This window comes from Canis lupus, chromosome 13 (assembly GCF_003254725.2).
Source record: "Canis lupus dingo isolate Sandy chromosome 13, ASM325472v2, whole genome shotgun sequence".
Lineage (NCBI taxonomy): Eukaryota > Metazoa > Chordata > Mammalia > Carnivora > Canidae > Canis > Canis lupus.
Genome location: NC_064255.1, coordinates 37,206,374 through 37,223,086, shown reverse-complemented (window position 1 = coordinate 37,223,086; position 16,713 = coordinate 37,206,374). Strand labels below are relative to the sequence as shown.

The 16,713-nt window shown below is 61.0% G+C and overlaps 1 protein-coding gene across 1 annotated transcript; it reads left to right on the top strand.

Moving 5' to 3' along the window:
* Positions 1–660: 660 nt before the first annotated feature.
* On the top strand, positions 661–15,771 carry LOC125752367 (voltage-dependent P/Q-type calcium channel subunit alpha-1A-like). Its single transcript, XM_049093071.1, has 8 exons — positions 661–917; positions 4,102–4,245; positions 5,213–5,633; positions 6,277–7,244; positions 9,172–9,266; positions 9,745–9,852; positions 10,064–10,113; positions 10,897–15,771. The coding sequence occupies exons 1-8, from the start codon at positions 661–663 to the stop codon at positions 11,005–11,007; spliced, it is 2,154 nt and encodes a 717-aa protein (XP_048949028.1). The 3' UTR covers positions 11,008–15,771.
* The last annotated feature ends 942 nt before the right edge of the window (positions 15,772–16,713 follow it).

Below are 16,713 nucleotides of genomic sequence, written 5' to 3'. Positions count from 1 at the left end.
GGCATTCCCACAAGGTGGCTATCGCTGTCACGGTTCCCATTTTCAGAGAGGGGACAGAGGCCCGGCCACTGCCACTTCCCACAGGCCCTGGTTCCTCGCAACCCCCCGACCCCCGCGTCAGATGCCACTCCTCCCCTGCCCTGGCTCCTCTGTGCTCCCCTGCTGTGCCTGCAGCCCCGACCCTCATTTGGGGAGCGGACGATGGGGGCAGCCGCCCCAGCTCAGACTGGAGGCAGGTTGGAGGGCGCGTGAGGGTTTTAGCAGGGACGGTGGGATCTGAGTCTGTTTTCCAATTGGCCTCAAGGCAGCGGCTCCCTGCTCCTGACCCTCCCTGAGGGAGTCCCCGGGTGGGGCGGCCGAGGAGTCAGAAGTGCCAGGCCCCCCGGCTGCAAGCCGAGGCGTGCTGTGCCTCACCCCGGAGGGTGCACGGGCATGTGTCCTCGGGCGACAGAGGCAGGCGGGAGCCACACCGGCCCGGGCCCAGGCCATGCGGGACACTCCCGCTGCCCGACCTGCCCTGTGATCCCCTCCCCACCACCCGGGGCACTTGTGGCCTCTGCAGGGCTGTTCTCTGCCCCGGGCCAGCTTTCCTGTCCCCACACAGTCTGCCTCCAGGGATGCGAGCTGCCCAGGGAACCACGGAGCGGCTCCCACAGGGAGATGCCGGCAGAGGACGCCTCCTGGCTGGTGTGCACGCAGGCGGCTGTCGGGGCTGCTGTTCCCTGTGACCACCGCCCTGGCAGGCCCTTCCTGGAGGCCTCCTCTGGGGAAGGCAGGCCTTGGGGGGTGTCCTCTGAGCCAGTGCTGGGGGTGGGGTGGGAGGAAGGGGCCATCCCGGCCGAGGCCCGACTGGCCCGAGAACGACATCGCCAGCCCGGGCCCTCCCGGGGCCAGCTGAAGCCACGCCAGCTGCAGAGGTAGGACGAATGCTCGGGCGTGACCCTGTGAGCCCACACACCAGTGCCGCTTGCCGGTCAGGTCCAGGTCCGTTGTATGGAATTCCCTATGTTCCGTCTCCTGGAGTCCGGGTGGGGGAGCTGGGTGTGAGCAGCTGTGGGGGTGCCGCCATCAGAGGAGGGCTGTCCCGGGATGATGGCCCCACCCCATGCCGGGGACTCCTTCCCTCCTGGGGCTCTCACGCCCACATCATCCAGTCTTCCTGGCCCTGGGCCCTCCCAAGGAAGCCCAGAAGCATGCGACTACTACTCTTTACAGGGGACACTCGGGCTCCCCTCCTCCAGCACTGACGCCCTCAAAGGCCAAGACGAGGAAAGAGGGTCAGAAATCAAAAGTGACAAGGCTGGTGTTCCCAGAGACACACTCGTCAGCGGGATCACTGTCAGAGGGTTTGGACTCACCCCAAGGCAGGCTGTGGGCTCTGGCCAACTGGGTGTGGGCCCCGCCTCCCGTCCTAAGGCCCCTCAGAGGCAGACGGTGAGTCAGTGGGCGGAAAACAAGTTTAATGCCACAGGTTCCAAGCATGAGCAGCGAGTCCACGTCATCTGTGCCACCTGCAGAAGGTGGGCCCGAGCCATGCTCTGTGGGTCACGGCAACCTGAGGCCCGCGAGCCCCGGGGACAGCATGAGGAGGGGCACCAGCCAGGCACTGCTGCTCCTCACGTTGCTTGCGCTCCTGCTTTCTCTGTAATAATTTGCTTCGGTCTCATTGAGCTCTGGAGAGTCAGTATTACACAAGGCCCTCACGCAGCATCTCACGTAGAGGAACGGTGTGGGCTTCAGAAGAACGAATGACCTTTCTTTGGCAGGATTCGATGAACTCATTGGGCAATAACGAACACACTGCTTCGACACGTAGTAGTATCGGGCAAACATTCCTAACAACAATAAAGAGAGAAATGAATGCCGTGAATCGAAAGCAGGTCCCCCAGAGCACCTCCTGCCTGTACCCACCCAGCCCTGACCCACTCGGGGTGCCCCCGCTCAGAGGCTCTGGTTAAAGAGGCCCCTCCATCCAGGGGGGAGTCTGGAGCCACCGTCCAGGCAGATCGGCTCAGGCCTCTGTGATCAGAGTGCTTCCGGGGGGCGGGGGAGGCTTGGCTGCAGAGTGGCCTCGAGAGGTGCCCCCACCCCCGGCCTGTCCACGCCCACCGGGAGCCTGGGCCTGGGCTCTCCCTTTGGGACCTTACCGGCTCCTGGGCCTCAGCTTCTCACTACCAGGTGCACGGGCCTCTGAAACCCCGGGCGCACGTTCGAGCTCGGACTCTTGCCCGTCCTCGCCACTGCCCGGGGCTCAGCGCTGGCCTCTGGACGAGCCGCCACCCAGGGCCCGGGAGCCAGCGCTGTCGCCGTGCACCTGCACGGGCAGCAGGGTCGGCACTGTCCGCGGGGCCCTCTTCTGGCTTCACCTCATCGGCAGTTCCTCGTGCTCATCGCGTCCCCCCAGGAGCCTGTGAGGTCTGCGCGGGGCATGTGCGCGGGCCCTCCCGAAGCGGCTGCCAGACTGCCTCTGATCTGGGGAGCCCTGACCTGGCCACGCCCTGGGGTGTCGGCCTCCAGACTCCTCTTTGGGGGGAAGGGCTTCGTGTGGCCAGAGGCTCTTGGGGGATTCACACGCGACTGAGTGATGGTCTCCACACATCTTCCAGCACACGCATTCCTTCCAGAACATACGGCAGCCCACGGCCCTACTCGGTGGCTCTCACGTAAAAGCTACTCTCCGAGGGACAGGGGACATCGTTAACACATCGTTCATTCAAAAATGAGTACAGGTCAGGCCGCCTGGCGGCTCAGACTGTTGAGCGTCTGACTCTGTTTCGACTCAGCTCCTGATCTCGGCGTCGAGAGGTCGGGCCCCGTGTTGGGCTCCAGGCTCAGCAGAGTCGGCTTGGGACTCTCTCTCCCTGTGCCCCTGCCCAGGTGCATGCACCACCTGAGCTTCCTCTCCCTCTCCTTCTCCCTCTCCCTCTCTCGGGTACTTAAGTAAATGCTTAGCAAAATAAAAATGGACACAAATACACCTCTGCTGCTTTCTTCCTCCACCCACTATTTCCTCTTTCCCACTCTTGGGGGTCGACCCCGGGGTGGCACTGGTCCTCCGCAAGCTGGTCTCCTCGGCCACCTGCTTCCTTCCAGTCCTGGTCACAGGATCTTGTTCTCCAATTGTTTTTTTTTTTAATCCAATTTTTTTTAAACGTGACTTTTGATTAGTTATTCCTTGAGAAGAAAAACATGACATACCCTAGTTCCTGCAGGTTATTACTGATCTGCCAGCAAACCCCAAAATGAACTGAGATACTCACTCAGGGCAATAGAGGCACACAAGTGTATTCCCTCCGGACATTCTGTTGGATTCTGGCATTTGAAACTATGCTCCTTCTCACAAACATGACACCTCAGCAGGCCTGAAAGGGGAAATGAACACGAAGTGGAACGTTCCAGTCTCCAATCCTACGAGGTGAACGCCCACCATCCCCTCCCTCCTCCACGTGACCACAACCAGTGGGTCCGAGTCCTCGGTCTTCTCTCCTGGGGTTCCCTCCGCCTCCCCCAGGCTAACCCACACCCAGACACCATGCACGGCCACACACACACGCACACACACACAGCACTGCACCCGCACAGCCTCACCGCAGCCTGCGCACGCACGCCTTCCCGCACAAGCATGCTCCCCACACTCACAGGCCTGGCGTCTCATGCTCAGCGGCTCGCGAGACTGGCCGTCTGCTCTCGCGGGCCCTCCCCACTGGCCTCCCGGCCCAGCTAACCGCCTCCAGCACCCGCTGCACCCTCCTCGACCCCCGGGGCCTGCACCCTGGCCCCCATGCCGTTGCCTACTGTTGGGTCACTATGAGGACAGTTACCCACTCCCAGGAGAGAGCCGGTCAACCTCTCGCGGCGGTGCCAGTCCTCCGAGACAACGCTGGAGGGTCCCAGAAGGACCAGGTGGGCTTGGCTCCCCCGATGGCTCCCAGGAAGACAGTGTGAGGGGACACCGCGGGGACCACGGGGTGCTGGGGAGGACACCGGGATTCCGGCCATGACTACGCCTGCCCCCCCTTGGCGGGGGGCCCAACACTAAGAGGCTGCCCCATCAGGCGTCCCTATCTGTGGGCCACTCTCCTGACGCTGTCCTGCTCCCAGCTGCCTGTGCTCTTCCCGTCCAGAACCAGCTGGGGCTGTGGGGGCGACTGGCCGGGTGGCCACCCTGTGTCCCAGACTCATCATGGCCTGCCTCCTCACAGCAGGAGGCCGAGGGACCCAGCCTTACCCTGTGTTCCTGACACGGTGACATTTGTCTCCACCCTCAGCAGGTCCACGAGCAGGAGCAAAGCAAGGAGGATCATCATTTCCCGCGGTGCCTGGGCCTGGACGCAAGGAGCGGGCACACGTGGTCAGCTCTGGGGTCCCAGGGTTACTACGCTTGGCTGCCTCTGTGTCCACCCCAGGGCCACGGGTGGCCGGGTGGTCTTCCTGGGACGGCGGGCACCTCCTGGCGCATCCCCTGGGCTGGCAAGCTGGTATATGCCCGACCGTCCATGCCAACCAGATCCCGGATCCGGCCCCAACCCGACCACTCCCAGCCCTGCCCCCTGACACCACCCCCGCCCCCAGCACAGCAGCCACCCAGGCCCGGCCCCACGTGCCCAACCGCGGCACCAGAAAGTGAAGCCACTGACTTTCCTCAAAGGATGGGTCCTTTGTTTTCGACTCCCTCAGGGACACTCTCCACGTTGGGGTTCTCACCCTACTGATCCTAATACAAGCAGTGGCTGGGTATGTGAGTGACGCGCTGCCCCTGCTCTTTTATTTTATTTTTTTTAAGATTTTATTTATCTATTCGTGAGAGACACAGAGAAGCAGAAACACAGGCAGGGGGAGAAGCAGGTCCTGCAGGGAGCCCGACGCGGGCCTCGATCCCCAGACCTGGGATCACGACCTGAGCCTAAGGCAGGATGTCCAACCGAAGAGCCACCCAGGCGTCCCTGTCCCTGTTCTTTTGAACGTTTCTTTTGATAGCTCAATTCTGTACTTTTGGTGCGGTTTTACCTTCACACGTAGATCTTTTGAAGCAACTTTCCTTCTCCCTGTTGCCCGACTGACTCTACTCCCCGTTTGTCACTTCCCCATGGAGCCGTATCCTTCCTGGTCACCCAATGAATCATGGCCGTTTGCAGGCAGTGAGCCTGTCCCCCTCTCCTGTCTCCGGGTCCCTTCCTTACTTCCATGATCTCCCCCCCCCCCCGCCCCCCAGGAGGCGGCAGCCGGAAGCATGGAGCCCTACCCGTTGGGAGCTGGGCACCATCGTTCCCAGAAGAAAACACTGGCCGAACCGAAAACCAAACACAGCTCTAGGCCCCTCGGAGAACTGGGGTCACAGAACTGACAGCGCCCAATCCCGTGAGCGAGGTGCAGCCCGCGACGAGCCCCGAAAGCCCCTTACCTGCAGCAGAAGCTGCCGGAGCCTGAGGCCGGGAGCAGCGCTCACATGCAATTGTGCCCAAGTGCTGGAGGCGGGCTGTGAACAGCAGTGCCCGGGAGTCCCCCGCGCCCAAGAGCCCACGACCAGCCTCGGGCACTTGGCCACCAAGCCCTTTCTTCTTCTTTTGAAAGGACAGCAGCTGCGAGTGCCACAGAACACACCCTCCGTCCTGGGAGCGAGGCCTGGGGAAGATGTGAGCCGAAACCGGACGCACAAACCGGCTCGCTCAGGGACGTGACACCTAAGGGCACTAGAGCTACAGCTGACATCCCACAGAGTCCCGGTCCCAGGGCCCGGCACGCGAAGCCTCACGCTCAGGGCCCGTCTCCCCCACGGCCTATTAACGCCCACCGCGGGCCCACTGTCAGCCGGAAGACCAGGCGAGCCCGGAGCCAAGGAAACAGCTTCCAGAGGCCAAGGCAGCGGGAGGACAAGACCTCTACAACAGAGACGTCCCCGTCACGGGACAAGCGACGGGAAGGGACCAGGATCGGGACCCGCAGAGCGCCAAAGAAAAGAAAGCAGACGATGCGTGAGAACCCGTGTACCGTGGGTGTGCAGACGGAAGGTCTGCGAGTCACAGCGAGGTCTGGAGCCCACAACCACCGTGGCGGACACGAGCAACGCTGCCCACGGCGCCTCAGTGGACTCACAGCCACGGGGACCCGGGGAGCCTGAAGCCACGTCACAGCCATCTCCCCAGAGCGACCCCAAGACGGAAATTGAGAACACAGATCACCCCACGCGTGCGGGCCCGTGCTCCTGAGCAACACAGGGCCGTTGCAAGGCCCGGGGAGGAGCAGAGAAGGGCCCAGAAGAACCCCCTGTAGTCCTAGCGGCACGTCAACCGCCAAGGGCTTTCCAGCGCTCCTCCTGAGCGACACGACCCTGACGACGGTGGAAGCCGAGCCACCACGCCGGGTGCCGCGGCCGAAACCGACACCGAGAGGCCCGCACACGCGCCGGCACCCAGCCCGGCACGTGCACACGGCAGCGAGTCGAGGTGCAAACGTGAAGGAACGCGGCGCCCAGACCCAGGCAGAGGACGGCGAGGACCCGGGAAGGGGAGCCGCGCTGCCCCTCGCGTCAGGCAGCCCGCAAGCCCCGGCGCGGTGACCCGCGGCGAGGCTCGTAGCCAAGGCGTGCGCCCCTGGAACCTGCACCTGCAGGAACGGACCCTCCACGCGCCGCACGACGGGGTCTGGGCAGCGCCGCCCGGGCGGGATGGCGGCCCCGCGGTCGTGCGTGTCCCCAGCCCGGGCGGGACGGCGGCCCCGCGGTCGTGCGTGTCCCCAGCCCGGGCGGGACGGCGGCCCCGCCTTCCTAGCAGAGCCCGGCGGAGGCGGCGCAGGGGCGGCCCCGGGAGCGGGCGCACAGCACGGCCCGGAGCGCGAGCGCCACGGCCCAGAGCACGACACGCGGAAGCAGGCCAGGGCCGGGGGCGGGTGCACGCCGCCGCGGAGCCCCGCCCACGCCAGAACCTTCTGGAACCCGCGGCCGCGCCGCCCGCACCGCACCTGCTGTCAGGGACGTCGCGCTGCCAGCCCCGGGGGCTCAGCCCAGGACCTCCGGGAACCTTCTGGAACGGAACCTGCCGGGGGCGGGGGCGGGGGCGGGGGCGGGGCGTCCTGCCCGCGGACCCTTCTAGAAGGCCTCGGCCCAGGGCGCGTGCGCAGCGGCGCAGGGCCTGGCGGGACTCGAGCGGCCGGAGACCCCGAGGGGACGCGCCGCCGGGGGAGCGCAGTGTGGGCCTGAGCGTCGTCGCGCTCGCGGGTGGCGGCCGAGCCTCCGAAGGTTCTGGAAGGTCGCCTTGGGGCCGCGTGTGCGCGGGAGGAGCAGGGGCTGCGGGGGGCGGGGGGGACGGCGGGACGGTCTTGAGGGTCCACGGAGCGCGCCAACCTACCGGGCGCCCTCCCCCGACGGCCCCACCCCCGGGTCCCCTCCCCACCCCCCGGTCCCCTCCCCCGACGGCCCCACCCCCGGGTCCCCTCCCCACTCCCCGGTCCCCTCCGACGGCCCCACTCCCGGTCCCCGAGCCCGACGGCCCCACCCCCGGGTCCCCTCCCCACCCCCCGGTCCCCTCCCCCGACGGCCCCACCCCTCGGGTCGCCTCCCCCGACGGCCCCACCCCCGGGTCCCCTCCCCACTCCCCGGTCCCCTCCTCCGACGGCCCCACTCCCGGTCCCCGAGCCCGACGGCCCCACCCCCGGGTCCCCTCCCCACCCCCCGGTCCCCTCCCCCGACGGCCCCACCCCCGGGTCCCCTCCCCCCGACGGGCCCCACCCCTCGGGGCCCCTCCCCCGACGGCCCCACCCCCGGGTCCCCTCCCCACTCCCCGGTCCCCTCCTCCGACGGCCCCACTCCCGGTCCCCGAGCCCGACGGCCCCACCCCCGGGTCCCCTCCCCACCCCCCGGTCCCCTCCCCCGACGGCCCCACCCCCGGGTCCCCTCCCCACTCCCCGGTCCCCTCCGACGGCCCCACTCCCGGTCCCCGAGCCCGACGGCCCCACCCCCGGGTCCCCTCCCCACTCCCCGGTCCCCTCCTCCGACGGCCCCACTCCCGGTCCCCGGGCCCGACGGCCCAACCCCCCGGGTCCCCTCCACTGACTGGCCCCACCCCGAGGGTCGCCTCCCCCGACTGGCCCCACCCCCCGGGTCGCCTCCCCCGTCGGCCCCACCCCCCGGTACCCTCCCCCGACGGGCCCGACCCCCGTACCCTCCCCCGATGGCCCCACCCCCTGGTCCCCTCCCCCCGACGGGCCCCACCCCCCGGAGCCCCTCCCCCGACGGCCCCACCCCCGGGTCGCCTCCCCCCACCGCCCCACCCCCCGGTACCCTCCCCCGACGGGCCCCAACCCACGGGTGGACTCCCACGACGGGCCCCAACGCCCGGGTCGCCTCCCACGACCGGACCCCACCCCCCGTGTCGCCTCCCCCGACGGGCCCCACCTCCCAGTTCTGGCTCCCATACCCCGACGGGCCCCACCCCCCTGTGCCCTCCCCTGATGGGCCCCAGCTGCCGGGCGCCCTCCTCCGATGGGCAGGTCCTAACCTAGTCACGTGCCCCCACATGACTCAGGGTCACTCCCAGAGACTTAGGCCCCCCCCCCCCCCCCCCCCCCCCCCCCCCGCTGGAGGTCAGTGATTCCCGACCAGCACCCTTGCCCCTGAGGCTCTGCTGTGGGGGCTCAGCCGTCCCCAATGTGCACCTCGGGGTCCGCTGATCGTGTGCAGGCACTGGAGTGGCAGGAGGTTCCCGGGGCGCACTGCTGATCCTATGCAAGTGAGGCCTGCGCTGTCCACGCTGCACTCACCTCCCGTCCCTTGGGTGTGCGCATGCTGGCAGAACAGGAAATAGCTGGGTGCACGGCGCCCCGCCGGTGCCCATGGTGCTCCCGAGGGTGACGGGACAGAAGGGGAATCATCGGGGGCCTCAGGGAGCCCGGGGCAGGGGCAGCACCAGAAGCGGGCTGCGTGGGCTCAGCTCTGCGGGTGGAGGGGAGGGGGCGTCCCCTGGAGGGCCCGGCAGTGGGGAGAGGCAGTGCTGTGGGTCTGCAGGGAGGCAGGTGCAGGTGGGGAGGCGGCGGAGAGCTGCGCGCAGGTGGCTGGTGCTGCTGCCGGCTGCTGACCCTCCCGGGAGCCCTGCACCCTGCACCCTGCACACACGCACCCCGGGAGGTGCTCTCGGCCCCCGCGGAGCTGCCCACACGTGCACTGTCTCCTCGTCGTAGGTTCCAGTCCCTGCAGGAAACGATGCTCTTCTGGACCTTGCTCCTCGCCGTCGGGTTGCCCTTGGTCAGCAATCAAAACGAATCCGTGTCCGCTTGTGAGTGTCAGAGCCTCTTGCGGGGTTGGAGGCGACAAGAATTTAGTGTCCTCCAGAGTCAGGGAAAGGATTCGAGAGGACCTTGTCACCTTAGCCAGCAGGGAGGTCCTTCGTCATGCCCTCGGTGGCACGGGGTGGACTGAGTGCCCCTGAGCTCCAGAGGGTCAGGGGGGCGATTCTAGCCAGAGCCGGCGGAGGTGGCTGAGTCCAGGCACATGGGGGGCTGGGGGCACACGGCCTCTTGTGACTGTCAGGCCTCCTGGGACAGACGAAGCCTGTGTGCAGAGCACAGGGTTGCGTGTCCCGGCCTCTGGGGACAGGAACACCGCCTGGCCCCTGCTGGAAGCTAATCCCTGCCAGAGCAGACGTCCTCTCAGGCAGGGGGTAGGGGTCCGGGGTACGGGGTCCGGGGCCCGGGGTTGGGGTCGGGGGAAGTTGTACGTGGAGCCTGAGCCTGATGCTGCTGAGTCTCTTCCAGGGACCTATAGTTTGAAATGCCACGATTGCTGGGATATCAACAATTTCAACTGTCCTCAAATTAGGACGTGTCCCTATCACATCCGGCGCTGTTTGACCATCTCTATCCGTAAGTACTGCTTTCTCACGCCTTCTGATTTTGTCAGTTTGAGCCCCGGGAACCAATCGGTTCTGTCTCTGCACCGGGCCTAGAGGCCTAGTGTGTGGCCCTGCTCAGGGCGTGTCCCCAGGCCCTGTGCCCCCCAGCGTCCCTCCACATCATCCCCTGCCCTTCTGTGTCCCGAGCCTCCTGCAGAACAGTCCTCTTGCTGCTCCCTCAGGGTTGTGCCAACTGCCGTACCTCGCGGGCATCTGCCCACTGGGGACTCAGGTAGGAGCTCGAATCCGGCCTCTGTCCCTGCACCGGGCACCTGTCCTGTGCGGGTCTCGGCCTGTGAATGGGTGGTGACGTGGCCGGAACGGCCCCATGGTTCTTAACGGGATTGCAGGGCGCCCTCAGCGGGGGCCATCGGGAAACCTCGGAACGCTAGGGCCCGGCGCTTACAAGTCCTAGAGCTGGCAGGGCGGCCTGGAGGCGCACGTCCAAGTCCTGGGGAGCAGAGGAACCGCACGGGCTTGGGGTTCTGCTTTTCTTGGGGTCGAGGCGGGGGACCTAGGGATTCTCGGGCACATCATTCACCGGCGCAGCTAAACCAGAAGGAGAGGAGTTGAGAACGCGGGAGAGGAAAACCAGGAGACCCGAGTGATCACCTCCGGACCCAACCAAGATCTCGAAAGCAGAGGAGCCTCGGGTGGCGTGGGTGTGTGGGTGCTGGCTCTTCACCTGGTCAGCGCCTGGGGGTTGGTTTACTCCGGGTAAAAGTAAACTGGCTTTGCAGCAGGGGGCTTGGCACCCACGGCTTGTCAGGCCCTTGCATCACAGAAGGAGAAGGACCACCACCAGGGCCGCGCTACGGCGGCCTGTCTGGGAGACCCGGGGAGTCGTGCGTGGCCGAGGTGGGATGACTGCTCCCGGGGGCTGGGGACTCTCTTTCCCCGCACCTCACCCTCTATGGCTCTGGGGTATGCTTGGCCCAGAGAGAGCTCGCCTGAGGCCGGCAGGGCTCAGGGAAGAGAGGCCGATGCTCTGGGAGCTCGTTGTGGTCTCACGCAGTGGTGGACGCCAGGGGACTCCAGCCTTCCTCGCTTCGTCCTGCTCCGTATCCAGCCCACCATCCCCGTTGCTGGGCCTCTAGACCAGGAGCGGTTCCTAAGAGCGCGGTAGTTGCTTGGCTGCTGGCCTGCATAGGCGACAGGTGTGTGGACGAGCACTTCAGAGAGTCTCCAGAGGAGTTCCTCTGGGTGGGCCGGAACGGGAGGGCAGAGAAGCGTGGCGTCCGTATTTTCCTGCCCCGTGGGCTCTTTCCCTCGCCCCCCAGCCTGAGCTTTGGGTAGACCTGGTTCCGGACTGGCCTTCTGATCACCAGCCTGCCGTTGAGACTCGTCCGTCTCTCAGCTCCTCCCGCACTCATGGAAGCTAAAACACCTGCGTTTAATAACTCATCCCCGAGGGCTTCGGGGGCTCGCTCGTCCTACGTGACCCTGGTGGACGCCAACGCAGAGAATTTACGAGAGCCTTCAGAGGGCTGCAACGCTCGGATATTTTCTCCTTCATGTGACTTTCTGACTTCGGGGTTGTGCAAGTAAACCAAAGACCTCTACAGAACACTTCCGAACCTCAGACACTGAGATGGCCCCACACTCAGACTCATCGGTGTATCCGTGGCTGGAATGACCAGTCTACAGAACCCAACCGAGAGACCCCAGAACGAGTTCCACACAGATTTACCCACATGATATCGCGCAACGACGCAGACACGGATGCTGGGGAAATAGAGCCTTTCAGCTCGATCTGGCAAAAGTGAACCTTGCCCTAAATCTCAAATCATACAACAAATACCTCAAAGGGCTGCATGAGCTAAATGTAAAATGCAGATATCTAAAACCACAAGAAAAAGACAGCGCATAGGAGAGAACCTTTGGCCTCTCCGGCTACTCAAAGCGTGGGTAACCTTGATGCAAAGGATGACCTACAAACAGGGACCTGGGGACGTGAGATGTCACCAACTGTAGATACTTCTGTGTGGAAGGAGGTCCTGTTCAGAGGAGGGAAAGGCAAAGCTACGGACCGGGAGGGAAAGTATGCAAACGACGTACCTGACGAAACACAGGTCTTGGGTGTATACAGAAGTCTCACAACTCAACAGCAGAAATGCAGACAGCCTCCCGAGAGCAAGGGCAAAGAGATGAAGAGACGTTTCACCGACGTGGGTTCGCGCGTCGCAGATGAACCCACGAGCAGGGTTTCAACATCTTTGGCCGGTAGGGAGATGACCATTGAAAACCACAATTCGAGGTTGGGCATCAGAGTGGCCAAAGTGAAAAATAGTGACCACAGCAAATGCTGGCCAGGGTGGTAAAGAAACGTGGTTTTCATACATTGCCAGTGGCAGTGAAAAATGGGGCAGCCAAGGTGGGGAGCGCAGTCTTGTTTCTTAAAAACTAAATCTGCAGCTCCATACATTCTCCCAGGTTGCACTTCTGAGTATTTTCCCCGGAGTAATTAAATAAAACAACACATGGTTTCTCGCAACTGCTTTATCGGTAACATGTCACCCCTGGAAACATCCTGGCTGCTCTTCAGTGCCTAAAGGGTAAAGAAACCATGGTACATCCACCCCGAGGGTGTTCCTCGGCAGTAAAAAGCGGGTATCGATCCATCAACCTGAATGCGTGTCTGGAGGATGACACTGAAGGAGAAGCAGCCACCTACAGAGGTGACAATCCATGTTCCCTGTTAGAGACCATTCTAGAAATGACCAACTGAGACCAGCGTCTTGTGCACGTGGGTAGGGGAGTCCCTGGCGGGGCATCTTGCTGGGAAAGACGTCAGTGCGTTCATATGAGGGACGAGTGTGGTGATAAAACGGTCTTTTTTCTTTACTATTTTGGAAGCCAGTGTCCTGCTTGGGATACTGCACTGTGGTCTTGCAAGATGTTACCATGGAAGTGACTGAGTAAAGCTACACGGGATCTTTAGGTATTTCCTGCAAGTGCTAGGAATCTACATTATCAAAAGTATAATGTTGAATGGAAAAGCAATTTAGAATCTAACCTGTTATTATTTATGTTAATAATAAAATAGATACAATTAAAAACCCAAGAGTTTCAGAATCAGCAAAAGATATTCTGCTTCATACAGATGTGCTTTTAGAAAAATATTTTATTTTTTCATGACAGAGAGAGAGAGGAGGAGACACAGGCAGAGGGAAAAAGCAGGCTCCATGCAGGGAGCCCGACGTGGGACTCGATCCCGGGTCTCCAGGATCACGCCCTGGGCTGAAGGCAGCGCCAAACCGCTGAGCCACCCGGGCTGCCCCTAGAGATGTACTTTAAAATGAGAATGTAAAAAAGTTTGCAAAACATATATAAACACAGTGTACAACTTAAATATTGGCAGGGGAAAGCTCTTAAGCCCACACAGAAGCAAGGCGAACATTAATACGAGAGCGTTACAGGTGTGATAGGCAACACTGCACAGAGAGGAAGGGGTAAGAAAACCTGGATAAAACCTCTGTGTAGATGCACACGTGCCCCGTAACAGGATGAAGTAACAGAAAATCCTCCATAGGATTTGGGAACTGTAAGTAGATCTGTAAGTAGATCCACAGTCACAGTGTGATTGTCCTTAACACATCTCTCGCCATAGAGTCTAGGTGCTGCAGCAAAGTGACAAAGCTTGCTACAGCTCTACACCCGAGCTGGACGAAGTCTCTGTAAAGGATCAGAGAGCAAACGTGTCAGCTTGGAAAGCCACCTGGTCTTCGTTGCAAGTACCCAGCACTGCCTCTGAGGCCATGGAAGCAGCCAGAGAGGACGAGTAAACATACCCATGGTTCCTTTGTTCCAACAAATCTTTACTGATAGATACAGCTGGTGGACTGGGTTGTCCTGCGGGCTCTTGTTTGTGAACTCTGCTACAGAAGATATGCATAAAGCCGTTCACAAACGAGGAATGGGGGCCCCCTGGGTGGCTCAGCAGTTTGGCGTGTGCCAGGATCGAGTCCCACGTCAGGCTCTCTGCATGGAGCCTCCTTCTCCCTCTGCCTGTCTCTCTCTCTCTCTCTCTCTCTCTCTCTCTCTCTGTGCCTCTCATGAATAACTAAATAAAATCTTAAAAAAAAAAAAAAAAAAAAAGGGATTCCCTGGGTGGCGCAGCGGTTTAGCGCCTGCCTTTGGCCCAGGGCGCGATCCTGGAGACCCGGGATCGAATCCCACGTCGGGCTCCCGGCGCATGGAGCCTGCTTCTCCCTCTGCCTGTGTCTCTGCCTCTCTTTCTCTCTCTCTCGCTTTGTAGATCTCCACGTAAAACTCAAAAGAACAAGGGGCTACTAGGTACCTACTTGCGCAAAGAATACGAACAGTGATTTGAAGGGGCACGTGGACCCCAGTGTTTAGAGCAGCAGTGTCCACAAGACCCGAACTATGGAAAGAGCCCAGATGGGATGGATAAAGAGGATGTGGTCGCTATACAGAGTGGAGTGTTACTCAGCCATCAGAAAGAACGAACTCTTGCCATTGGCCAGGGCGCGGATGCAACTAGAGGGTATCATGCTGAGCGAAATAAGTCCGAGAAAGACAAATGCCATAGGATCTCCTTCATTTGTGGAATTTAAGAAACAAAACACATGAACATAGGGAAAGGGAAGGAAGAACACAATAAGATGAAAACAAAACCATAAGGGACTTTGAATGAAGGAAACAGACCGAGGGTTCTTGCAGGGGAGGAGGGTGGAGACGTGTGCTTACTGGGTCATGGACATTGAGGAGCACGCTTGCTGTAATGAGCACCGGTTGTCACATGCATCTGACGAATCATTGCATTCTATCTCTGAAACCAATCACACGGTATATGTTACCTAAATTGAATTTAAACACCTTTTAAAGATGATAGTTGAGACCACTTTCTAAGGGATCCCTGGGTGGCTCAACGGTTTCACGCCTGCCATCGTCCAGGGCAAGATCCTGGAGACGCGGGATCGAGTCCCACGTCGGGCTCCCCGCATGGAGTCTGCTTCTCCCTCTGCCTGGGTCTCTGCCTCTCGCTCTCTCTGTGTGTGTCTCATGAGTAAATAAAATCTTTTAAAAATAATAATACAATAAATATGTAGATAACAGAAGAGACGGGTTTTTTTTATTCTTTTCAAAGGGAAAGGTAGAATATCTTTGTATCCGTGGGTAATGACAAATTTAAGAAAACTGAACAATTTAGTGGCCGTCACATGTGGGAAGACTTGTAAATGGGATTCCTTAGAAATTCACAACCTCTGCCCCGAGACGATACCGATACGACTGTGAAACTGGAAACGGCAGGTGAAGACCAACCACTTCCCACACTGTGTGCCGAGGGGCTTGTGTTCACTTTATAGAGTGAACTTCATCCTACAAATCAGTAACTGAACTAGCAGATCATTGGGTGGAAATGTGAGCAAAACACTTGAAGGCTGTTTACCAGAAAACGATATCCCAGTGGCTAATAAATATTTGGAAAGATGCCCAACATCGTTGTATCGGTGGAAATGCAACACGAAACCACGACGCAGTAACACCAAAAGGCACCACTGAACATTCACAGGTGACCACTCATGTGGTGGCAAAGGTTTTGAAGTGCACACACTCCTTTGGAGGATAAACAGGTACTAGTGGCCTGGAAAATTCTTCAGCAACATCTGTGAAAGCCAAACATCTGCATCGTAGGACGCCGCGTTACCACCTAGAACTGACGCACTCTCACCTCAAGAGGACAGACTCTTCCCCGCAGTGCTCTCCGGGGGTAGACAACCGCCAGAAAGAGCCCTGATGTCCATCAAGCGTCAAGTGTGGACTATTCGTCAGTAGGCAAGTATACGACTATGAGAGCGAAGCACGCACGACAGTGGGCCACAGCAGGGGGCGATCTCCCAAGCACAGAGTAGAGACAAGAAGCCAGACGCCAAAGCAGACATGCAGGATTTCATATTCACCAAGTTCCAAAGCAGGTAAAACTAACACGGAGGCTTACAAACCCGGACACCACTTCTCTTTGGCCTTGGCTCCTTATGGTGCCTGATGGAGGGACAGAGGCAGGAAACGAGGGTTTTCATCCAGTTCTGTTTCTGGAACTCGATGCTGGTTATACGGTCACGGGCACTTCATGAAAATGCATCCAGCAGTCGCCCTGTGATCATGCGCTCTTCTGTAGAGCGTTGGCCTCTCTAAAGCCTTTGCGTGGCGCGTAAAGCAAAGCAAGTGCCTGGAGCCACATGTTGGTTCCTCCTCTTTAACCCCAGAGCCGTGAACGGATACGTCAACTGTGGCAAGTTCCAGGGAGAAAGAATCGAGTCAACACTGGGGTCACCGGGGGAGCAGGACTCGTGAATGAGGGCGGAGGAATTTCAACTCCAGGCCTCTCAAAGAGGCCTCACGTGGATCCTCACTCAGGTGGCCTTCGTTGGCCGGGGCTGTTGGGTGTGCCCACCAGTGAAGGCGGTCACAGTGGCTGTGCGATCCTGCTTGCGACAGGGCGTCCCGCCTGCGCTGGGGAGCAGGATGGCATTAAGGGTGCATCCACACGTATATTGTGCCAGGAGCCGGGAACACCTGGCTGAGGGGCCCAGGCAGGAGCTCGTCCTCGAGGGGCCGCTGCACATGCAGAAATTCAGGTGAGGGCCACACTTAACGGGGCCACTCCACTTCAGGGACTGCGTGATCCCGTGGGTCATAAGCAATTCTATTTCTAGAGCCCTGGAATTCTTAGGCCAGATAACGAATGGGGAATTCCTGTGTACAGCATGCGCCAAGGTGCCGTCACACTACGTAGGCAGCGCCGGGGCCAGCGATGAGGTGGCGATGTAGACAGAAAAACACCTCCAGGAGAAGTTGTTCACGGACG

Excerpts from the sequence above, each read along its gene's own strand:
- LOC125752367 (XM_049093071.1), top strand. The coding sequence starts at position 661 with ATGCCGGCAGAGGACGCCTCCTGGCTGGTGTGCACGCAGGCGGCTGTC. Across the intron at positions 5,634-6,276 it reads GAGCGAGGCCTGGGGAAGAT|CGGCACGTCAACCGCCAAGG; the intron begins GTGAGCCGAAAC and ends CTGTAGTCCTAG. Across the intron at positions 9,853-10,063 it reads CTGTTTGACCATCTCTATCC|GGTTGTGCCAACTGCCGTAC; the intron begins GTAAGTACTGCT and ends CTGCTCCCTCAG.